At 34.0% G+C, this 26,771-nt stretch overlaps 1 protein-coding gene across 1 annotated transcript in view; it reads left to right on the plus strand.

The window, feature by feature from the left end:
- Positions 1 to 11,987: 11,987 nt before the first annotated feature.
- LOC127704368 (MIF-like protein mif-2) overlaps positions 11,988 to 26,771 on the plus strand; it is a 30,813-nt gene continuing 16,029 nt past the window's right edge. Inside the window, exons 1-2 of the mRNA XM_052208401.1 lie at positions 11,988 to 12,155; positions 15,247 to 15,366. Of these exons, the coding sequence (XP_052064361.1) occupies positions 12,123 to 12,155; positions 15,247 to 15,366 (153 nt within the window). The 5' untranslated portion in view covers positions 11,988 to 12,122. The remainder of the gene's footprint in view (positions 12,156 to 15,246; positions 15,367 to 26,771) is intronic.

A 26,771-nucleotide genomic window follows, 5' to 3' on the forward strand; every position in this document is an offset into this window, starting at 1 on the left:
TGCATCTTACGATCCTCTAAGATACATAATTTAGCTAATCTGCAATCAATACCATCTTCATGTCTAATATATCATATACTGTATTACAACTCTAGATTCTACTGACGAGGAAAGGTAACACTTGACTAGGCCACTGAAAGCTGAATTTTTTATTCAGTCTAGGTAGCCAAGTGGTCGTTTTCAACTTAAATCAGTCTGAATGATAAAAATCAGTCAAAAAATGCATCTTTTCTAGATATGTCACAGTTTGATGTCGCGAAAATTACATTTTACGTTTAACTTAACAACGTCATTACTTTCCCGGTTTCTGTATCGTATGTCCTTAAACAAGTCACCTGTGTAAATGTATTTGATCACTAAGGATTTAAGAGAGAAAAAAAAAAACATTACATTGGCAAAGAACAATGTAACTTGCGATATATTTTACTATAAGATAAAATTTCATCTTAATTATATATATATACGATAAAAAACGACATACAGTCTACAAATCAATATACATAAAAAAAACTTTAAGACTGAACAACACGAATCCCAACAAAAACCAGGGAAGAAATTTTATTACGTTTTTCCTGTATTGAAAAAAATAAAACAATATGTATTGTCTCTTTCGAAAACAATGATCACGTGTCTGAATAGCTCAAATTTAGCAATATACTAGTAAGAGGAAAAAGAAGAAACTATATTGTGCATTCGTGGACTTTGCGAAAGCTTTTGATACTGTTTGGCGGTCTGGTCTCTGGTCAAAACTTATAAAACACTCGATTAACGGAAAGATGTATAACGTTATTGTCAACATGTACAATAATATCAAATCACGTATTCACTTTGGATCAGATTTTTCTGAATTTTTCCCTTGTCAGTCCATTGGTGTTAGGCAGGGAGAGAATCTCTCTCCTTTGCTTTTTTCCATTTATCTAAACGATCTGGAATTGTTTTTACAGAATAATAATATAGAAGGTTTGTGCACTATCTCTGATGAGTTAGAAATAGAGTTAAATGTTTATTTAAAATTGTTTGTCATTTTATATGCTGACGATACTGTCTTAATGGCAGAATCTCAGATAGATTTACAAAGACAACTGGACTCCTTATATGAATATTGTGAGTTATGGAAACTTAAAGTAAATGTGCAAAAAAGTAAGATTGTAATTTTTTCACAAGGTAGACTACCGCAGAATATTGTTTTTAAGTATGATAATATAATACTAGATATTGTGAGTGAATTTACTTATCTTGGTGTATTACTGTCCAGGTCAGGAAATTTTTCAAGAGCTAAAAAAAAGCAATGTGAAAAAGCAACACATGCTATGTACGATATTATTCGAAAAGGTAGAGTACATAATCTGTCAATTGAATGCCAACTTGATCTATTTGATAAAATTGTGAAACCAATACTTCTGTATGGGTGTGAAGTTTGGGGTTTTGGAAATAATTCAATAATCGAGAGGGTTCATATTAAAGGAGTAGGTCCGGTAAGGGCCGATTTTGGCCCAAAACTTCAGGTTCATCTGATGAAAGATTTTGGACACTTTTTAAACACTTAAGTGTCTACTTTAGTAGTTTCAATTAGTTTAGGTGAAAGTTTAGAACTGTTTTAGTCATTAAAGACGCTCAAATTCAAGCTTAAATATTGAAATCTATCAAATATGCCGTAATATGTCACTTTTCAGATGGTTTTTGTAAAAAATGAAAGTGGCCGCATCCGTGTTCATCCTCAACCTTTATATATGTTATGTATTATCATCAAATACAACTTACATTTAAATATTAAGAATGAACACAAATGCGGCCACTTCCATTTAAGATGGAAACCGTCTTAAAATTAACCCAAATGCTAAAATTGTGAAGATTTCAGTAATTTAGCATGCCTTAATGATGCTAGTACCCGATACATGTGCATTGTATTGTCAAAAACAGCCCATATTTATGTAACAGAAGTATTCTACTTTCCAATAAATAGCTAAACGTTTACATTGTAACAATTTTGTAAAACTGCTTTATTTTGGGGCCAAAAAGGGGTCTTACTGGACCTACTCCTTTTGTAAAATATTACTTGGAGTAAAAAAGTCTACTCCTGATTTTATGATTTATGGTGAATTGGGAAGATATCCATTAGATATTTCAATCAAGTTACGAATGATAAATTATTGGTTCAAGTTGGTAACTGGAAAACATGACAAATTGCCTTATATTTTGTATAACTTAGCAACTGTCAAATATGGTACAAATATTTTATGGTTAAAACAAGTCAAATCAATTTTAGACACGTGTGGCTTGTCATATGTATGGAACAATATCTATTTTGTAAATAAAACATGGCTACATGTAACCATCAAACAGAATTTAATAGATCAATTCAAACAAAAATGGCAAGCAAGACTACAGGAATCACCAAAAGCATTAAATTATCGTTTATTTAAAGATACTTTGGAGTTTGAGAAATATTTATATATTTTGGATGACAGGCAGATATCCTTATTTCTTAAATTTCGAACTTTGAACATGAAATTTCCAATAGAAACTGGAAGATGGCAAAACATAGAAAGAGAAAACAGAAAATGTGTATTGTGTAATTCAGATGCCATTGGTGATGAATACCATTACATTTTTAATTGTTCAGCTTTTGATAACTGTAGAAAACAATGTATTGCATTTTACTATAGAAATAGACCAAACACATTGAAGTTTTATGACTTAATGAATTCTAAAAAATGTACAGAACTGAACGAACTATGTCAACTTATTAAGGAGATCAATAACAAATTGAACTTTTCTGGGTGAAGAATTGTGAATGCCTCTATCTACTTTCGTACATTATTTATTTATGTAATTGTATTGAAATGTGTATAATTATCTCTATACCTTTGTAATTTGGTTTGTGAGAATAAAGATATATATAGTACATTATTATTGTCTCGTGTCTAAAGTGGAAAAATTGCTATCAAATATACGTTTTTCTCATTAAGCGTTATAAATTCTAAAAATAGTGTCCATATTTTTCAAATAAAACCAAAGACATATGAATGAAGTATCTGAAAAACATTTTGATAATTGCATAATGTTTAAGTTAATTAACTTAAGGATGTACACCTCTGAGGAGCGGAATTATTCTAGAATTAAACTTTTGTTCTTAACCTAGTTTTTGGGTTTATATAACTGTAAGAAAGTAAATTGTGAAGAAAAATCATATGGTGGTGCATTTCATTTTTTGTTACCCATGATTTTCCGATTTTTTATAATTTTTTTTACCAGTTTTGTGGCTTTTATCATGAATCACCATTAAACTTTTTGTCATACTTTCACCAAAGATGAAGTGAACCAATCCGAAAAAAATAACTTAAAAACTAATGGTTGGTTAATGTTAAAATGTTTTATAACATTTTGTTGCTTTTTGTGTCAAATTGACCATGCTGTCAATTTTTTAAATTTATGAAACTTCTTTGTTATGAATGATTGAAAAAATACCTATTTAAGAATTTTGAAAGAAAAATTGATTTTGAGATGTACATATTTTTTGGTAAAATCATTTCTTTGTACCTCACACCCATTTTCTCAACAGTTTGGCTGATGGACACCATGGATACTGACCGAATTAGTTATACAATTTTTAAATTTAATTACTCAAAAACTGGTCATTGTAAATACACATTTTTTTCACAGAATGAGTGTTTGATTATAACATTTAAAAAAATCATTGATATTTTCCCCTGGTATCACATGTTATCACATGTTTTGAAAACAATTCCAGAACAAGATTTCACCGAGACTGAAACATCAGAGGAAAACATCCTTTAGCGAGACATTTTGTATGGTCAACTGTCTATTTGTCGAAGACTATATGTCTGAATCACGATGTTTATTTTTGTTATTTCTGTCGTTGGGCTACTGTTCCATTGACGTATAACCCACATCTGATTCTCCTTCTATTACACACTTCACTATCCGTGTACACTGCTGGTTGAAAAAAATAATATACAAAACTGATAGCACTCATAAGACATATTGTTAAGAAGCATGTCTATTGTTTAAGATAAAACTTCTCCATCTAGATGTCTGTCGGTTATTTCTGTAGTTGGCTTGCTGTCTCATTGGCGTAGACCTCACATCTCCTTTTATTCACACAGCACTTAATTTTTTCGTGTGCACTGATGACTGAAACTATTTTTTCATCATATAAAACTGTTAGCAATGCCTATTTGACTTTGTTTCAAAAATACCGGACTAATTTGTTGTTTTCTGTTTAACGTTCAGTGGCAAATATTTCACGCAAATTAACGCCAATACAAATTACAAAATCTATTATAAAAGATTAAACGTCTCCCTCTAGATGTCTGTCGGTTATTTCTGTGGTTGGCTTGCTGTCCGCTCATTGACGCAGACCTCACATCTCCTTTTGTTCACACAGCACTTAATTTTCCGTGTGCACTGATGACTGAAACTATTTTTTCATCATATAAAACTGTTAGCAATGCCTATTTGACTTTGTTTCAAAAATACCGGACTAATTTGTTGTTTTCTGTTTAACGTTCAGTGGCAAATATCTCACGCAAATTAACGCCATTGTGTCAGAAAATCACATCGTAAAGATTTTGCACATGTGTCTAGTCTACTTTAATAAACACTTGCTTTCTTTTGTATTTTTTGAGTGAAGAAAGATTTTTTTTACAGAAACGCAGACACACACGTGTTTCAAATGTGTTTTCTGGATTATCAGAGCGCACTGGTTCCCGAATATGGGTAATATAAAAACAGGTACTTCTGATCTGAGCAACAGAACAAATATGCCCCTATCAAAATTTCATATATTTATTTAATTATTCATAACAAACGTTCATCAAGGGTTCTACAGTGATCCCAAGACTTCGAGCTTTCATTTGCTACCAAAATTACCCATTTGGTTTTACTTTTTGACAAAAGTTACAGCTATGCGTAGGAACTATTTTGTTTAAAATATGTACTACTTTCTTGTATGTTCTTTGTAACCGGGCTCGATTTAGTGGTTCTATACCTTATGTGTGTCAAGCGAAAAACTACAGAATTAACACACAGATTATCAATTTTGGGAAATCAGCGCAGACGTATACGTGCACGCTCTTTAGATTGTTACTAATTTTCTGGAAGAAAATAAAAAGAAGCGAAAACTAAAAGAAGAAGAAAATGAAAAAAAAACTGTTGTCGATACCATTTTGTGATATAACATGTACGTCTACTCAGATTGCCGGTATTGCACAACACTGTAACTCTCCGATTTAACGTAGGTCTGCGTTACAGAAAGTCCTGCACAAAAATTCTAAGTTTTTGTTTGGTAATACACTTCACTTTAATGCTGACATAATTAAAACACCACCCCTTACGCGTGAAAAGTAGTGTATATTTTAACTGACGATTTAATAAATTAAAAACAGTGAATTTCATACCGTTCAGTAGTGTGTTGTTGGGTTGCTGTTTTTATTGATGTACACGTTGCATCTTCGTTTATTCATATTTATGTTTTATGAGTCAAAAAGTTGTTACCTATTTACTAAACATTGAAAATATTACCGCATTTTATAGCTGAAGTTAATCATTTGAAAAAGCTAAATCACGGCACCCCCGTTTTCTCAAAAAGAATAAAAAACAAAACAAAACAATGCAAAAAGAAAAAGAAAGACTCAAAAAAATCGTTTTCCAGACATAATACGTAACAAAACAAGCTACTTCTTTCACAGGTTAGCATACGATGTAAAGGGTTTGAAAACCTTATATAGTACACAATTTGCTAAATTTCCTCAGAGAAGGTATTGGTAAAAATCTGGATCGTTATATGCGTATTATATACGTTTGTAGGGTTTTTGGCATTTTTCGTCTTTTTTGAAGCTGTGATCTGTACAGATTAAAACTAAATTGTCCGAAAAAAAATTAAGCATATATTGAGTCTTTATCATATTTTTCTCATGATAAAAAAGACAAATTTTGCAAAACTTTGAAATATTCCCGTATTACTATACCTTTTTCATAAAACAATCATTACATATAAGTTTGCTTTGCAAGAACTGTAATCTAACCACAATCAAGTAGTTACAGTCTAGCACTGTTGGGAACTTAGCCCTCTTTGGGACTGAGTGAAACCCGTACGTACGTTGTGAGGCGACGGGATGAATTCTTTGATATAACTATTCCATTTTCTCTCCTATTAATTTTGTAAAGTAAAAGGGGGATGCTTGAGCTATAAAAACAAATAACTTTAATTTCACCCCGTTACATTTTCTTTAACGTGTGTGTGTTCCACGTCAGGAACATTGTCGTTAGTGGTCGTATGTCATATCGTAATGCTCCCCCTTTATTCAATATTTAAAGAATTGAGTGTTAATAGCAGATGCTTGATAATTTTTTTCTGTTGAATTTGTATATATCCTTCATGGAATCGAGACAATTAGGAGCTAGACATATTGTATGGACACTGGTCTATTTGTCTGCATCACGATGTTTATTTTTGTTATTTCTGTCGTTGGGCTACTGTTCCATTGACGTATAAACCACATCTGATTCTCCTTCTTTTACACACATTATCCGTGTACACTGCTGGCTGAAAAAAAATAATATACAAATCTGATAGCACTCATGAGACACATTGTTATGAAACATGTCTATTATAAAAGATTAAACGTCTCCCTCTAGATGTCTGTCGGTTATTTCTGTGGTTGGCTTGCTGTCTCATTGACGCAGACCTCACATCTCCCTTTGTTCACACAGCACTTAATTTTCCGTGTGCATTGATGACCGAAACTATTTTTTCATCATATAAAAATTGATTTTTTGTTTACTAAATTAACTTCTGGATACTATCTTATGATCATAAACAAGCTTCTGTCCAAGTTTGGTACAAATCCAGGATATTTTAAGAAAGTTATTAAAATTTCAAAAACTTTAACCACAGAGTGAATATTTGTGGACGCCGCCGTCGGCGGAGGCGGAGGCGGCGGCGGCGGCAGAGGCGTCCACAAATATTAGTTACTGTAGAGATAAGCGTGAGCCACCAAATGTGAGCTCCTCAAAGGCACGTAGCTAAGAGAATCACCCAATGTGAACTCACAGATGACACGTCGTTTTAATAGAAATGCTAAGAAGCAAAAAATCCAATTCTACAATAAAAAAAAGAACGGAATGAATATAATATGCAGCAAAGAGCTGCACATGCAAAAAAGCATGTAGTTAATCTATTAAAACGCAAATTATCAAATCAGGAATATATCCTGTTGGCGAAAGGCTTGAAATTCATACCAACGCCATCAAGCAAAAATGCAAAAATGTCTATACTAAAAGACTACAGTGAATTTGCTAGACAACTGATTTGTCGATATATGTTCAGTCATGAAGAAAAAAATTTGTAAGGGTTCCGCGGAACCCAGTGTCTCGCCTACTTTTGCTGTCAATCGCAGGCTCAACAAAAATGAGGAAAAAAATTAATAAAAATATTCCTCTCGATACTATCTTTTGATTGTAAGAAGCTTCTGTCCAAGTTTGATAAAAATCCAGGATAGTTTATGAATCTAATAAATGTTTTAAAAACTTTAACTGCAGACTGTATGTAATGTTAACTGGAAGAAAAACTAAGTCCATTTATAAGTAAAATACAGAAAAACAGGTACAAAATTTTAACAAAATTTCCTTCTAGATACTAGCTTTTGATCATAAACACGCTTCTGTCCAAGTTTGGTACAAATCAAGGATAGTTTAAGAAAGTTATTAAAATTTTAAAAACTTTAACCACAGAGTGAATGATATATTTCCTGGCAGAAAAACTAAGTCCATTTATAAGTAAAATACGGAAAAAAATGATTTTTTTGTTTACTAAATTAACTTCTGGATACTATCTTATGATCATAAACAAGTTTCTGTCCAAGTTTGGTACAAATCCAGGATAGTTTAAGAAAGTTATTAAAATTTCAAAAACATTAACCACAGAGTGAATATTTGTGGACCCCGCCGCCGCCGACGACGACGACTACGACGACGACGCCGACGATGGGATCGCTATGTCTCGCTTTTTCGACAAAAATCGAAGGCTCGAAAAAAATGACCTTCATCCATTTCATAGCAATACAGGATATAAACCTGCTTCTACGTGCCATACGTCGGAAAATTATATCGATTTAACAAAGCTTGAATTATCTTTTCCAGGAACATATATATTGACATAGATATACTGTTCCCAGTCTTTTCTAATAAATAAAAAAAAAACAATCTTACTAAGGGCGAAAGAATAGCAAGTACGCAATTTGAAAAATGATGAAACAATAGTAATAAAAAAGGCAGATAACAATTCAAATTGTGTTATTTCAGACAGACTAGACTACATAACAGAAGTCACAAGACAACTAAATACTCTACATTACTGCCAATTAGATTCATTTAAAGGGGCATTGGTTGTCAAATTCATGTTCATCGATTTATCTCAAATTCTCATATTTGATTTATAGCATACTAAAACATATATGCAAATTATAAAAAGTATAAAATAAACAATTTACAAGGCATGGGCTCGATAATATTTTCATCGTTTCTTGTGTATTTTAGTCTAGACGCCATCTAATTAACTATCGAGTTGACCTCCGAAGACTGCCGACGGTCATATAAGCGATTTATAAACATAAATATAGATATAAATAGATAGCAAACTCGTGCAATAGGATTTTTCTAGGTCTGTTTAATTTTATAATATAAGTTAAAATATAGGGACGATGGATTCATAATATATGATGGAACATCAGATGAAATTGCAGATTCTTTTCGTCTAGCAAATAATTATAACCCCTTATTATAGTCCACCTATAAAATCTCAAACGACAAAATGTCGTTCTTAGATGTTCATGTAATTAAAGGTTAAAAATTTACAACACATGGCATTCTTGACCTTGAAATACATTTTAAAGAAACAAATTCTTATCTCTATCTGCATAGAAATAGCTGTCACTCACAGCATGTATTCCGAGGATTTATTAAAGGTGAAGCAATATGGCAAATTAGAAACACAAATGACAATAACAATTTAATAAACAATTTAACTAATTTCAAAGTGAAATCATTAGATAGGGGTTATGATAACGTCGAAATAGATGATAGTTTTACTGATGCTTTATCAATTGACCGACGTACTGAATTATTACAGCAAAATAAATCGAAGGAAAAAGAAAATATTCCGTTAGTTTTGATAACTAAATATAACCCATATATATATATATATATAGGACTCTAAAGTGTGATGGTACTCTAAAGTGCGATGGTCACGCTAAAGTGCGATGGTCTACGCTAAAGTACGATGGTGTCTCACGCTAAAGTGCGATGATTGCTAGTTTGCTAGAGTACGATGGTATAGCACGCTAAAATGCGATGGAACAATAGGGTAAGGTTCGAGGGCTTAAAACATTCATTAAAGTGCATGGATGTTAAACCAAGTCTTTTTGCAAAAGCTAGTATGCTAAAGTATAACATATGTAATAGGCTGTATAATTGACCGGTAGGCGAAAGTGATTGTTTCTCAATTTAGAAGACCGACCACGTAATCATTGCTAAAAAGTTAATTTATGTGTCACAAAATACTGGATTTCTTGTTAAATGATTTTTTAACAATTTCTTTCGTATTAAATATTTGGATAATTGGTGTAGCTTGCCGCTCACAAAGTCTATCAATAACTTAACAGTCGTTATTGTAAATTACAAATACAAAATGCGTTCATTGTCGGAATAAGTAAGTTAGCATTTATTGATACAAGGCTTCAAGCTTAAATGCGAGAAAAATGCGATATTCGCCGAGATTTTTCCTTTTTTACAAATACATGTCATATTTCCCTACACTGAACAAGCTATGTTTTAGCCGACAATTTGTAATTTACGCTTAAAAAACATGTACCTCTATTTTACCGACGTTACTATTCAATAAAATCGACTGACAATATTTTAATGGGGACAGCAAAGTAAACTGCAACTTAAACAAATCATATGATTTAAATGTAACCGTTCGCTTCCAATAGAAGCAGGATACAGGATACCTATGCGTATACTATTTTGTATCTATATAGTAAAATGGTCGACTGCAGGACACAAGTCCTTCTTCCAGCACCCCAAATAAACACATTTGCTTCAGCCGACAAAGCACGGTTAGGTCTGAAATTAAGTCATGGACATTTGATTTAAAAGTTGTTAATCAAATATTCTTAATTTATCTTCCGGCATATTAATTTTTGGTTTGTATAAACGACTATTAACGTCATAATCCAACTACGTTTCTTACGTCTATAATTTCGCGGACCATCGGACTTTAGCGTATGGAGGCATCGCACTTTAGCGCAGACCCTCGCACTTTGGCGTCCCCATCGCACTTGGTTTCTTTGATATTTTAGAGTCCTACATATATACGTAAAATAAAGAAACGGGCATTTATTACAGTTTGACGAAGATTGTGTATAAATATTCAATGGCATTATGCTGCACCAATAATTGCGTATAGCAAACATAAAAGTTTTGGAGATATGCTTAGTAGATCAAAGTTGAAGACTTTAACATAAAATTGACAGTTGGACCCCTGATGATGGCAGATCTGTCATAATAACTAGACCTATTGATGAAGAATCAAAATATAAATATATCAATATATACATGAATAATTTGCATATTTGATTATATTAAAATAATGCATCTAAAATGACCATCCCAAGCCAGAGCCTCTAATCCCAAGCTTTAACTGCCGAAACACTAAAATAGTGATATCAATAGTACGTGTTGGGTCCTATCATGCAATTTGGGATGCGTGGTTGCATGGGTGTTTTATAATAACAAAACTCAATGAAAATCAACTAAACTCTTAAATAACTTTTTCTAGTAAATTTTTTTTGGTAATTTTATCAAGTGAGATGTAAATATTTCTGTACTTAACTTTTAATTTTCACATTTTTTTTTTTTCATTTTTCATTTTCGAAATTCAATATCCCTAAAAATGCACCAATATCCCATATCCCATTTATTTTTAGGACAAATATCCCATATCCCTAAAATTAAAATGGCAAATATCCCGTATCCCAATATACCCTATACAAGCCTCATTAAAATTAGATTATATCATTTACACATTCGACTGTTTTACCTTCTTGATACATTTTATATTTGCGACAATCATTACGATAATAAGTCATTTTTACGATAAACATAAAAAATCAATCTGTAGCGTATCAACAAATAAATCATATAAACGGCAGACAATGCAATGCTTTTAAGTAAATTAGCTTTCCATATATTTATTTAATAGATGTAAACAAAATACAGCCTACAGGTAAAGTGATAAAGTTAAACTTAAAATACACATAAAAGCTTGAAAGGTATCAATTTTATATGATTATTTCAGAATTCAAGCTTATTAACTAATATATACTATTGTTGTTGTTTTGTTCCTGCTTCAAACACACATGTGTCTATATCCGGCGACCACAAACTTAGGGGCGTACTGTGTACAACTGTACAACAGCTGCGCCGTCAGTTTTCAAGGAAGTATACATGCTTAGGGATCTCGGCATACGGAAAGACTTCCCTTTAACCCACTGCTTTAACCTGCCTTTATTGACGAAATAAGCATGTATGGACTTACATGGAGGGGGCTTTAAGGTTCATCATAACAAATGAACAAATATGGCCGTATTTTCACCCCAAAAACTACTCTGTGTACAGACTTACCTGTGCAGTTTGGAAAGTTTTAAGGCCTGGCATCCACTAGATATATAAAAGTTAAATTTATTTTGCATATCAGAAAGATAAAATCTTTTTTGGATTATGATGGGCATTTTTTTCCGTTCCTGCAGAAAGCGTAAAAATAAACTAAGTTGGGATATAACTTTGAGATGCTCCCTCTCAGGTAACAACTGATTTGAAATTGTATTGTATTGATTGTCCTTGATTGGCATGGACAAAAGATATCTACACATCTATAGGTGAGTTAAAGGTAGTAACTGAGTGGAGAGTATCAAATGCAATTCAGGTGTTTGTTTATTTTTACACCTTCTGCAGGAAGGAAAAAAAATGCCCATCATATTCAAAAAAAGATTTTATCTTTCTGATATGCAAAATTAATTTAACTTTTATATATGTAGTGGATGCCAGGCCTTAAAACTTTCCAAACTGCACAGGTAAGTCTGTACACAGAGTAGTTTTTGAGGTGAAAATACGGCCATATTTGTCCATTTGTTATGATGAACCTTAAGGTTCATGTGGACCCTTTGGCTAAAATGGCTGCATTTTCACCTCAAAATTTACTCTGAGTACAGACAAACCTGCGCATCTGGAAAAGTTTTAAGGCATAGCATGCCCTAGATAAATAAACTTCTAATGCATTGTATGTTTTAGAAAATTTAAAACTTAACTGGATTTAGCAGTGCACTTTTTTTCGTCCCTGCAGAAGATGATAAAATTAACAAACAGTTGAGTTTCACTTGATATGGTCCACTCAGGTACACAGTTTAAATCACCAATTATTGTCAGGTATCTATTGTCCATCTATTGTCCATGTCAATCAAAACAGTTCACTTCAATTATTACCTGTGGGGAAGTTCTCAAACCTCTTTCCCAACTTAGTTTATTTTGGCACCTTCTGGAGGAATGAAAAAAAGTGCACTGCAAAATCCGGTTAAGTTTTTAATTTTCTAAAACATAAAATATATTTGAATTTTATTTATCTAGGGCATGCTATGCCTTAAAACTTTTCCAGATGCACAGGTTTGTCTGTACTCAGAGTAAATTTTGAGGTGAAAATGCAGCCATTTTAGACGAAGGGTCCACATGAACCTTAAAAGGCTGAAGTCTTGCGTGACCTACAACTGTGCATATTGTATATCTATATGCCCACCGTGTTGTACAAAATGTATCGACCTTCACCCACAGGGGTTTGTTACAATTTGCCGAGTTTACTATGCGCATGTGTTTTTTTCGGGGTTTGTATGGATAGTATTGAAACCCGGCAAATTGTAACAAACCCATGTGCTTCACCATCTTCACACTAATACTTATTTAACCTTCACCATCTTCACACTGATACCATTAAACCTTAGAAAATGAAAGGATATGGAGTAAATGTACAAGGGACAAAATCGCACACAATACATAGAAAACATAGAAAATAATGAACAGGGCTTTAATTCCTGTTCTTCATCTTGACAGTTGATGTAGGGTCTTCAACAATGAACGAATCATTCATATCCTACAACAAGGTCAAGACGGCCTCTTCACACTGATACCATTCAACCTTCACCATCTTCACACTGATACCATTAAACCTTCACCATCTACACACTGATACCATTCAACCTTCACTATCTTCACTCTGATACCATTAAACCTTCACCATCTTCACACTGATACCATTCAACCATCACCATCTTCACACTGATACCATTCACCATCTTCCCACTGATACCATTCAACCTTCACCATCTTCACACTGATATCATTCCTACCTTCACCATCTTCACACTGATACCATTCAACCTTCACCATCTTCACACTGATACTGTTCAACCTTCAACATCTTCACACTAATACCATTCAACCTTTACCATCTTCACCATTCAACCTTCAGTCACCATCGTCACACTGATACCATTCAGCCATCACCATCTTCACACTGATACTATTCAACCTTCAACATCTTCACACTAATACCATTCAACCTTTACCATCTTCACGCTGATACCATCCAACCTTCACCATCTTCACACTGATACCATTCAACCTTTACCATCTTCACACTGATACCATGCAACCTTCACCATCTTCATACTGATACCATTCACCATATTCACAGATACCATTAAACCTTCATCATCTTCGTACTGATACCATTCAACCTTCACCATCTTCACACTGATACCATTCAACCTTCAGTCACCATCGTCACACTGATACCATTCAGCCATCACCATCTTCACACTAATACCATTCAACCTTCACCATCTTCACGCTGATACCATCCAACCTTCACCATCTTCACACTGATACCATTCAACCTTCAGTCACAATCTTCACACTGATACCATTCAACCTTCAGTCACCATCTTCACACTGAAACCATTCAACCATCACCATCTTCACACTAATACCATTCAACCTTCACCATCTTCACGCTGATACCATCCAACCTTCACCATCTTCACGCTGATACCATCCAACCTTCACCATCTTCACACTGATACCATTCAACCTTTACCATCTTCACACTGATACCATCCAACCGTCAACATCTTCATACTGATACCATTCACCATATTCACATTGATATTAATCATTCTTCATCATCTTCGTACTGATACCATTCAACCTTCACTATATTCACACTGATACCATTCAACCTCCAGTCACCATCTTCACACTGATACCATTCAACCTTCACCATCTTCACACCGATACCATTTAACCTTCACCATCTTCACACTGATACCATTCAATCTTCACCATCTTCACACTGATACCATTCAACCTTCACCATCTTCACACAGATACCATTCAACCTTCAGTCACCATCTTCACACTATACCATTCAACCTTTTGTAGAAGAAATAAAAATAGAAAAACGTTTTAGTCGAAGACTTTTCAATACGTAAAATCCAAACAATAAGATTTTCACTATAACAAACATAATACCACAACGCAAAAATAAAAAAAAGACACATATACATGTATGCATATAACACTGACATTTTATTAATTTATACGAAACAATAAATCTGTAGTGATCTACATCGATCATCATATTAAACCACTAGTCTAGTTTGGACAACTTTATGAGTACTACATCTTTAACATTGTACTTCAATGGTGCGTTGAACACAATACTGTACCCGTAATTCGCTACATACTGTTAGGGGACACACACTTTGATTTTTTTTTTGGGGGGGGGGGGAGGAGAAGGACATGGAGGAATTTGAAAATAAATGGCCTGACATTTTTATTTCCAAATGTAGCTTGCAAATAAATATCACAAACCCGAAAATGTTGGAATTAGTTGAGCATGAAAATGAAATAAATATTCATTAAGCATTGTGTCAAAAAATAAATAATCTGTACGTTCGTCGTACTGTTTGAATATAAATGCCGAAAAATGCCCCTAGATTATCAAATGGTCGTTCCCATATACTTGTTTATTCGAGATGCTGTGTTTATAGTATGCTGCACCAAGTGTTGTCCTTTCACATTAATATACATTTTTTTTTTTACTTTTGACTTTAGTTTGTATGCAGTATGCCTAAGATAATAATTCACACCAACATAAAAAACGAAGACATTCCAGATGACTTCGAAGAAAAGGTTGCACAAAAAGTCTCTGAAGTCGTAGGATATCCTATTGAGGTGATTATAATTCATTTTTGAGATAAGTTCAACTATTTGTTTACACAAGAAAGTTTCAAATTCCGTTACTTCCTTCATTTCCGATTTCTCTTTTGTTTTAACGTCTGAACTTCATTTATTATCGGTTAAAATTTAGAATTACGTATTATAGATACAAACCCCCAAGGGTGACTGGGGAATAGAAGTATGGTCACCATTGGTCTTCCTCCGACCGGCAGTAAAACCCTTGCTAAAGTGGGGCGTCCGTTTGGCTGTGCGGGATGTACAAATTTGCAGCCACGTCCGGTCAGAATGGGGACGTTAAATCCGATGCCTCGTGTAAAGAGAGTGCCACGCTCTTTGCACGTAAAGAACCCTTGCAACAACTCTTTGAGGGGTCCGTAGGTGACCTGTTGCAAGGCTAAATTTCAGTCCCTATCCAATATGCCCTCATTTCCCGTGGCAGTCTAAATTTCTCCGATCTTAATCCCGGAAGCCCCTATTACATAACCTACCTATTGTATTTATTGTTAATTTGTTCTCGTCCTGAATATGCGTGAAATATTTGCCACTGGACGTTAAGCAACCAACAATCAATCAATATTATTATAGATACAATGAAAAAGCGTTGATTCTTGAAAAAGTAACCATGAGACCGGAGGGCGAATGGTTTGTATTTCATGAATCAACGCTTATCATTGTATCTATAACTTAAACTATTGTGTTGATGTCTTTTCAAAATCAAAGTCTTTTCTTAATTAGAAGGTATTGTAAGTGAGCATAAATAACCCTGTTATCATGTTCAAAGATGCATTACTGTTCATAATTAATTGGTTAGAGAAATTCAAATATAACATAACACGTCTGCCTTTAAATTATTATGCATCTGAATATTATCCGTAATTTACGAAATAAGACATATTCAAACTTATTTTAAAGAATATATGATAAGTATATTACCAATATTTCTAGCAAGAAACCTAATTCTAAGCACATCAAAATTAACTCGCATAGATATTTGCGAATAAATATTTGTAAAGATATGTAGTAAAACAGAATGAAATCATACTATATATATAAAACAAAAATGCACAAATTGAATGTAATATTTTTGTTTCAAGTACATGAATTGGTCAATGATAATCCAAAAATAAACGGCAAAACCCGCTACTTCTACAATAATATCAACAATAACATGCAAAATAAGAAAAACGGAAAAACGAAAGAATAGGGACAACAAAGAGAAAACAAGGATTCGAATCTAAACCGACAAGTCTCTACTTCTAACTTGACTCTATAATTCATAGATCTTAACCTCGCGGCTACCAACTTATACTATACGATTGTCTATTTAGGCGAGCGCCGATTTGAGAAAAAGCCTCTCGTTAAGGTTTTTAATGCACCTATCTAACACACAGCTAATTTTGGTATCAATTGAAAGAAAAACTTCTAGAGCATGTCGAAATACTTTGGATTATACGGTGACATTTAACATTGAATATATCGGCATTGTTGTAAATATATTATTCATTTTTATCTAAGATAGCTTTGACTACATTCTAAAAAGACATCGAATCCAAAAAAAAGAAGATTTTATGAAAAATTAGTTAATTCAGAGTCATCTGTCAGACCAACTCTCAAATGTAAAAAAAATACCATATTTTTTAAGATTGTCGGTGTCAATGACTTATTAAAACTCTCATATGTTTTGTGTTTATAAATTCCATATACCTTGAAAAGATTGCGACACACATCGAAGCTCAATGATGGATAATAAATGTTTGACGACTTCTCTAAAATCTGCATTATTAAACGGTATTCCGGATCTGTATCGTGTTCATCCCAGACGCTCAAAATTTATATAAATCGAGTATCTAATATGCACAGGTAACATTTGAGTTGCCAAAACACAAGTCGTGTTTTAACATATTACTAAATAGATATTCGTATATGTGTTAACGAAAGACCATTTTAAGCATTACTAACGGTATTGGTATGTGATATGTAAGCAGCAGACTGCATTTTGTAGAATAGTATATTCTTAAATATTATCACAATTACTCATCATGGATGAGTGTCTAAGTCCTGTGAAATGTGCGCCACCTCCAATGAAGCGCGGTCGCATGTCCATAAATTGGCAACGCTGTATAATATGTCAAAATATTACACAAGAGACTCTCAGTATGACAACTGATAGAGGTTTTACAACCTTAATGAATGCTGTAAGGCAAAGACAAGATGATGTGTTTAGGTTGTTTTTGAGTGAGGTTGATACATTAGAATACATTATTATGAACAACATAAAATATCACAAAACTTGTTACAGGACATATACAAGCAAACACAACCTACCGTCTCCATCAAGTCGTATATCTGCTGCAAAAGTTCAGCAACAGCAGTCTCAAGCAGAAACTACAAGTTCATGTTCATCTCCAAATATCCTTACTAGATCTAGGCTATCACAAGATTTTTTGTGTTGTATCTTTTGTAAAAACAAGACCTTTAAAAAAGATCGAAAACTTCATCGTGTTTCCTCGTCTATGAGGGTTCAAAGCCTTTTTGAAACAGCAACTAAACATGCTGACAATGAAATGCTCTTTCAAATTGCAGATAAAGATTTCACATCAAATGCTTTATATCACTCTGGTTGCATAACAAAATACCTTTTGCGAGAAAAAGAAATTAAAGCAGAAACCAATGAAAATAATACTGGTACCATGTACGATAAAGCATTTACCTCATTTGTTGAGTCTATCAGCGAAGAATTGTTCGTTCACAAAGTGGTGTTCTCCTTGTCTTATCTCCTTTCTAAATATAAATCATTTCTGCCAGAAGACGTATCATCTAAATACACTTCTTATAGACTTCAACTCAGATTAAAAAATCACTTTCGAGAACATATTGTGGTTGATGTAAATCACGGTCAAGGGGAGTCTAACTTCGTATATAGTAGTTCTCTCACATTGCCCGAGGCAGTTAGAACTGCTATTCGTTTCAAGGCCGAAACAAAGTTTACTAAACTGCAGATGTCTGCATGCACTTCAAAAAACGACCAAACCGACGAAAACCAAATATTATATTCAGCTGCTTCAATTCTCAGACGTGAGATCAAAAATGCCGTTGTCCCTATGGATACTTATCCTTCAGTTGATGAAATGTCTTTATCGAAATCTATAGAGACCGTGCCTTCTGTTTTGACTGGCTTTATAAATTGGCTTATCGATGACTCTCACAGCCAAGTAGATATTAAAAACCATTTATCTGACATTCCATTTGAAAGTATAAGGAAAAGCTTAGCTTTATCTGAATGTATAGTTTCATTGCACAAAAAAGCTTTATCACCCCTTTACATTGGCCTTGCATTACAGTTACATCATATGCATGGTTCGAAAGCTTTGATCGAGACATTACATTCGCATGGATTTTGTGCATCATATCATGAGGTAAGGCGATACCTTACAAGCCTTGCGTGCTCTGAATTATCTCAAGTTCAAAACAATACATACATCCCCAGTGGAGTTCGCCAATATAACGGCACAGTCTCAGTCATACATGAAGGAGCTGATAATGTCGACATCAATGCAGAAACAGTTGATGGAAAGGATACTTTCCATTCAATGGCAAGAGCGGTATTCCAGGTATGTGAGGAGATAAATGGTGAAACTGAGCATCTGGAACACCAAAAAGTCGCCCGAGGTCGCATAAAAACCCTGCCAATAGACGAGAAAGTATTTTCCCTTACCACATGTGCTCCCTTTACAAAGCCGAAGCAAAGAGCTGAACCTAGCCGCAAGAGTGACGTTTATTCAAAGCTTTCTGCGTGTGTACTTCCCTATGCTGAAACCTCTGATCTTATCTGGGTGCTCCTTAGAAATTTATCAAGGACTATTGTTGACCTTCCATACAAACAACCTTCGTTTGAAGGACAACAAATTCCATTCTGGACTGGATTCAATAAGCAGATCTCGAATATTAGTACCACTTATCATGTTGTCAGCTATCCGCCAATCATTGACGCAAAACCTTCCGACATGGGCACTGTGTATACAACAATGAAAAGGTGTGCTGATATGTGCCAGAAGGCTGGTCAACCATTTTCTATTCAAACTTTTGATTTACAATTGTACGCAGTGGCACAACAGGTAAAATGGGATAGACCTTCTGAGTTTAAATCACACATTTTACGTCTTGGTGGCTTTCACACCCTTTCGTGTTTTATTTCATCAATAGGTAAGATATGGGGAGATGGTGGTCTCCGCGACCTGCTAGTTGATTCCGGTGTGTATTCAGCTGCAACGGTAGACCAAATGCTTTCAGGAAAACAGTTCAACCGTGCAGTTAGAGGACTCACACTCCTTTATGAGACATTAAAGACACTTTGGATCTGTTCGTTCTTTGTTTGGATCAGACAACAAAATTGTTTAGAAATCCCTGAAAGCATTTTTGCAGGCCTCACAGAGTGTCATGATAGTTTTACGAGTAATGGCCGTACATTTGACATGCTTCAAAGTCTAGAAAAAGCTCTGAATGACGACCTTGGGTCAAAAATGAACGAGTTTCGAGAATGGGGTGGTCATGTTTCTCCTACATTTCGTTATTGGGATATGCTACTACAAGCTTTAGAAATTATGCTGATAAATATCCGAGCTGAAAGAAATGGCCTTTGGTCTCTTCATTTGCATTCTATTTTCTCAATGCTTCCTTACTTCTTTGTTGCCAACAAAAACAATTATTCCAGATGGACTCCTGTCTACCTTTTAGATATGCTAAACTTGCCAACTGAGGCAGAAGGTCTTTTTTCGATGGGTTTCTTCTCTGTTCGTCAAAAAGTTGGATCGTTCAATGGCGTTTGGAGCGACATGGCAACAGAAAAAACAGTGATAAAAGATTCAAAAGGAGACGGTGGCATTGTTGGTTTAACAAGGAAGAAGGCTTCATTGATAAGATGGAATCTTACAAGGCATGTGCTTAGTCAGATAACATCGGCAATGAGAGCACGTGCGTGTCTTGTCCAGGTTGATGACCAATGTCACGATGAAGCAAAACCAGCTGCAATGAAAAGGGATGAAAAACATGTACAAGATCTAATTGTTTATATTACAGAAAACATGACAAATCCATTTGACGTTGATAATCACCCCCGTCAGCTTATTAACATTTCAACTGGTCTCCATGCAAGTCACGACATTGAAGATTCACTGTTAAAATCAGTTGAAACTGGAAGAACTAAAATGAAGATATTTGTTGAGTCATCTCTATCAACAGACAAGGCAGGTAGCTTTTACCATCCCATCCAAAGATCAGGACTGAAGACCTTTGAAGATATGAACCCCAAAGTACAACTAAAATGCAAATCTGGGCAAGTTGTAAAAGGTCATTTGAATCCCGAGCTTGTGTTTAGACGTGCACTATCTCTAACTAAATGTAGAGATGACGTATCTGTGGAAACTGTTTTATCCTATCCAATTTGTCCCATTCCCACTGCATTATTTCATGACGATGGAACTATGAGGAAGACAAATAAGTCTGATCTTGCCCATGAATTTGAATATTTAGTAGGATCAGTCCCTAACATTCCTCCATTCGACCACAGTGCTACCGTACTAATAAGAGATGGCATGAGCTTAGTTCAGTCATTTGATGTTAAAAGGATGTCCACATTTGGAGACTTGGCCAAATCTTACATTATGCAGGTACAATCATGCTTCCGATTCACAGATAAGGTTGTTGATGTCTTCGATCGCTATGACACTGAACATTCCATAAAATCAGCAGAGCGTCATAGACGATCGGCAACAACAACTACGCAAAAAGTTTATCATATCGCTGAAGGCCGAACTGTTCCAGACTGGAAAAAATTTCTATCAAGCAACAAAAACAAGCAAGCTCTGATTACTTTCCTTGGTGATTATCTGAGCCGCAATTTGTCTGATATGTTCCAGGAGGAAAATAAATGTTTAGTTCTTGCCGGTGCATTTTCCAATCCAGAAATAGTGCGACAACTCTCTAATGAGCATGTAATCGATCTCCCAGACCTTTTCTGTTCGCACGAAGAAGCAGACACAAGAATCTTGCTTCATGTTATACACTCTGATAAAATCTTTCAGCAGTTGAATATAAGGGGACGAATCATAGTCAAGTGTTCCGATACAGATGTTCTTGTGCTCTGTGTTCATTATTTCAAGGTTCTTGTGTCGACTGAACAAATGTGGTTTTTGACGGGGTCAACTAATTCTCTTAGGGACTGTAGAAGGTACATACCAATCCATGAGTTAAGTAAATCTCTTTCACCTTTACTAGCTAACATTCTCCCTGCAGTTCATGCTTTAACTGGTTGTGATACCACTTCCGCTATATTTGGGTTTGGCAAAAAGACTGTATTCAAGTTGATAAGAAAATCTCCGAGTAAGTTTACAAATCTCCAAAACTTTGACAAGATGGATTTTTCCACATCGTTGTCAGCAGCCAGAGAGCTTATTTCAAGCTTGTATGACCCAAAAGACAAATTCGCTTCATCACATGTTGACTTAAACAAGTTACGTGTTAAACTTGCAACATGCAAAGACACAAGTTTGTTGCGATTGCCACCAAACGAACCTGCATTCAAAGAACATGTTTTGCGGTCATGTCTTCAAACGAAAATTTGGATGTCCTCACATCTCGATCACCCAAATCCTTTGTCTCCTTATGAATACGGATGGAAAAAGAGTTCACATGGCCCGGATCCAGTCTACTTTTTAGGCATGATGACGTCCGATTTCCTGCAAGATTTAATATGTTCTTGCAAGGGGAAATATATATGTAGCAAGTCATGTTTTTGCCGAGAGCAGCAGATGTCTTGCACTGAGCTTTGTCCATGTCAGGGTAGAGATACCTGCCAAAATATATATTCTAAAGAGGACATCGACCTCGAAGATCAAATGAATGACGATGATGAAGATGAAAACGATATCATTGACTAACGAAAGAGTATTTGAGCGAAGGGGCAACATAAATTTTAATTTGCCTCAATGTTATTCAATGTAAATATGTATATTATTATTAATTTTGTGTTTTTGTAATCACTCTACCAGCTGAAATAAATGGTTGTATACTTAAGTTCCGTATGCGATGAAAGTGGTAGTTAAAAAAAAAACAAAAAAAAAAAAAAAAAACTTGCTAGTGATCTTCGACCTTGACGTGGTTAGCAAGCTTAAGACAATTAAATCATAATGTATTTATAACTGTCGAACTAACAGGAGACCAAAATAACATATATTTTTAACTGTGCTGTAAACATGGTAAATGTGCGCTTTAAAGCAGTTTTACGATATGTTTTAATATAGTTTTATCAATATTTTGTCGGTATAAAAAACATGCTAGGCGAGACATTAGAACTTAAAAAACTAGTTATATATGTTATTAATATAAAACCAATAGAATTTGTGTGTTTTCGATGCAAAATTAAATATTACCGAGCGTTTTGCGTCAATACCCGTAAAAATTATGATTTTCACAAAAATACGAGATTTTTTCATTTTAAACACTTTTTTTTTAAATTTTATTTCAGAAACAAAAATTAGATAGACTATAGTTTATCAAATGATATATTTCATATTATATTGCAGATGAATTTGTTTTTAAAACTGCATTTTTCGAACAATATCGTCAAATTATGACATATATTTTTTTTCCCTTTTTTGCCGTTTTTAGAAAAATGTGACCATTTCCCAATTTGACGACCAGGCAATTCTGAATGTACGATAAAAGACCTTTCAAATGATATATCATATAGCCGTGTGTTAGGTATGTGCATTAAAAACCTCCGAATCCTTGTTTTGGCGCTCGCCTAATTGTGTATATATAAGAGAATGATAATCCCTTTCTTCACGATTAAGTACGAGCGATAGCGAGTTCTTATCATGAAGTAAGGGATTATGTAATAGTTATACACCGAGAGATAGGTGTGTCTGGATAAGAAACCCCGACGGCCGGAGGCCGGAGGGGTTTCTTATCCAGACACGCCGTATCCCGAGGTGTATAACTAACTTACACCCCATGATAAACCCTATATTTCTTAACATTGATAACTAAATGAAAAAGAATGGATATCTTATTTATTAACAATATCAAACCATGATTTATAGGAATTTTATTTTACATGAAACCCCACTAGTAACCTTACTTTGGCTATTTTCGTTCAAACTTTGACAAGTGAGTAGGTTTTACAAATGTCAAAGTTGCTGTTTTGCATATTCCCGTTAAATCCTTGTGCTAATATGGATCAGCAGGTCAAGGCTGACCGTTTCGTGCATTCTTATTACAAAAAAAAATACATCATGCTCCTTGTATGCAGTTGTCAATATGGACGGGTATAAGACGGACGACATTTTGAGTCAAGCGTTGGATTTAGTAGCCATTGTAGAAGAGACTAAAGATAAAGGCAATATTATAACTCAAAGTACTTACCTGTATCAGTTTAATGAAGGTAATCATAAATGTATTTTATATATTACGGTTTTATAACCCCCCCTCTATTCTCAAATATGAACAAACATTCATATTTGGACATACTGAGAATAGGTGTGTCTGGATTAGAAATCTGAGGACCGGACACGTTCAACATACAAAAATACAGATTGAATATCCAGGAACTCCCTTTTTTGTGGGGCAATTCAGGGATGGAGGTCCGGGAGTTAGAATCTCTGTTTATTTAAAGATCAATGCTTAAGAATAGAGACATATGACAGGGATCAGTGGCTGATCTAGTGGGGGGGGGGGGGTCCGGGGGTTGGAACCTCCCCTTATTGTGACGATCAATGCATTTGAATGGGGAAACATGATGGGAACCCCCCTTTTTAACCTAGGTTGGGACCCCTCCCCCTTTTTAAAAGTGTCTGAATCCACCCCTGGGGATCAAAAGTTTTATTTTCAAGCAAAGGAGTATTTAAAGGATTTTTTTTTTAATTCAAAATAGAGGCTTAATACTTTTTTCGCTATTTGAATTTCAAATATCGAAACAATTTAAAAAAAAAAACACATTTTAGAAAATTCAAATTGAATTTCCTTAAATGTGTTTTTTTTTTAATATCTTGTAACAACTTGTAGTGAACACTATTAGTAATTTCTTTTGTTCATGCTATTTAAAAAAATAATCAATTTCTATGGTTATGAATAACAATGGACTGTGTTTTCGGGATGTAGTAGCAGTGGTTTCCAGAAACCCCGCTCGTCACACCCTGTGGTCAAAATCCATTGTTCTTCGTTACAAAAGATCTATTCAATTTACACTTGTTTCAGAAATAGAAACTATGAAGTATAACAATAGAGCTGGGGTGTAACATTCTCTTACAAACTTAGAATATTGTAAAGTGCTCAAGGCCTAAATGATCTCTTGATTGGTTTTATTCAAGAATTAGTTTCTTTGTCAGTGCAATGTTTATAATTGATGCATGACTTCCTTTTTAGGCATGTCATTTATGGATTAGTTTTAGTGATGTAAGGACTTTCTTATCATTTGGGAAATATTTTTAACAAAAATGCGTTCTAGATATAAGTCGACACAACAGTACAAAGAAAATGTTGGAATTGTATATATTTACTGATTGTGAGTATGAATGTAAATCATGTAATATTTTAGTGAGGAATTATCCTTTTTTTTATTATTTACACTTTAAATCAATTAATACATTTGAGTTACAACTAAATTTTATTTCACAGCCAATATTTTGGTCCGGCTTTTTACATCAAATACTATTTCATTATGTCAGGGAAATGTTCAAATAAAATGGCTTTAAAAGTTTTTAATTTGTTCAAAAATTAAATTTCTTTTCTTTTTTTTTTTATTTTATCGGACTATTGGAAATAACTTATCTTCCCGACAGCTGATCCAGTAATCAAAGTTTTGGAAAGCTAAAGATTTAGGTTAATTTTTATTCTAAACTTTTTTTTTCTTTTTTGTATTGCTTTGATATTGTTTAATTTCTTAGTAATTTGAGGTTATTAATATTATCATAGTTACATTCACGGTACCAATTTTACTGCACCAGTAAACTTCCACTTATTTTAAGTTTGTTGTTTGTTTCACAATTCAACTTTTAGTCAGTTTCAATCACTGTGTGATAAATCCTTTCAATCTGATCATGCTGATAAATGTGCTTCGGGGCAGTTGTAACTCATTTATAGAAACTCTTTGTTTTGAACTGTAAATAGACCCAAATAATAGGATAATCCCTTACTAAGAACATGATTTACATTCATTCTTCACAATTAAGAGGCATCATATCTTACAATTTCATTGGTCGAGAGCACTTTTCTATATTCTAAGTATATATAAAGGTACAAACTCCGTGTGTCCATTGTACCGATGTGTATCTTATGTTCATTTATATATATTTATTACATTGGTAGCATTGAATTACATTGATTTCCCAGTCAAATAAAAACCGATAATTTCACATGTGAAATAAACGTGGTTATTTCACTCTCTGAAGTCATACAACAATAGGCGTTGTCAAGACGTCGATAATGTCGGATCAAAACAAATTGTGAATGCGTAGAAAAAAGATATAGTTCCTTACATTTTCTACATTAATTTCATTAAAAAAAGCCATTTGCCAATGCAATAAAAAGAATAACTAATCAAAGAATTCAAATATCGAAAAATATTCAACTCGTGACCGAACAACACTGATAATTAACTCATGCGCTACGCGCATTCGTGAATTAATGTGTTGTTCGGTCACTCGTTGAATATTTTTCTCTATTTGAATTCTTCGATTAGTTATTCTATAAATAATAGACATCTAGATTGCAACCCATTGGTAGCCGAGAGGTTTAATCGGTGTCTTGATGTCAGTCACATATAACAGATTTCAAGGAGGGGTTCGATTCCCAGTGAAGGCATATAAAAATTATAAAAATTAAAGGTAAGTTTTTAAATTAATTCCATTAGTGAACAGAAATCAGTAAATTAACTAATTCAAATTTAATGAAATCAGACACAAAAAGGAAACAATTGAATATGATTTGGTGAGTCCATTTCAGCGACTAATTTAGGAAGCGTTGATTTTAGAAAAAGAATCCACGGTAAATGAAAAGGCTGACGTCACGGCAATGGTTTAAAGGGAAATCACACTATTTATACTACTAATAATAATTCATTGAAATTTTGCATGTAGACAGATCATACTTATTAAGATATTTTAGGCGAAAAAAAAATTGGGGTCACCGATGTTGTTTTCGAGATATGACGTCATCAAAACTTAAAGAATCGCGAAATAACGAAATATAGAAATACCGCTCTAAGTTGTTAAAAAAAGACAAACTTATTGAAAAACCATGTTTAACTGGAATAACAAAAACAGTCAAATGTAACTTGTACCTAATGAACATTTTTTTGTCTCGGTTTCCTTATTTTTGAAGGCATTTGAACATTTCCCGCCATT

Source organism: Mytilus californianus, unplaced genomic scaffold (genome assembly GCF_021869535.1).
Source record: "Mytilus californianus isolate M0D057914Y unplaced genomic scaffold, xbMytCali1.0.p SCAF_6, whole genome shotgun sequence".
Lineage (NCBI taxonomy): Eukaryota > Metazoa > Mollusca > Bivalvia > Mytilida > Mytilidae > Mytilus > Mytilus californianus.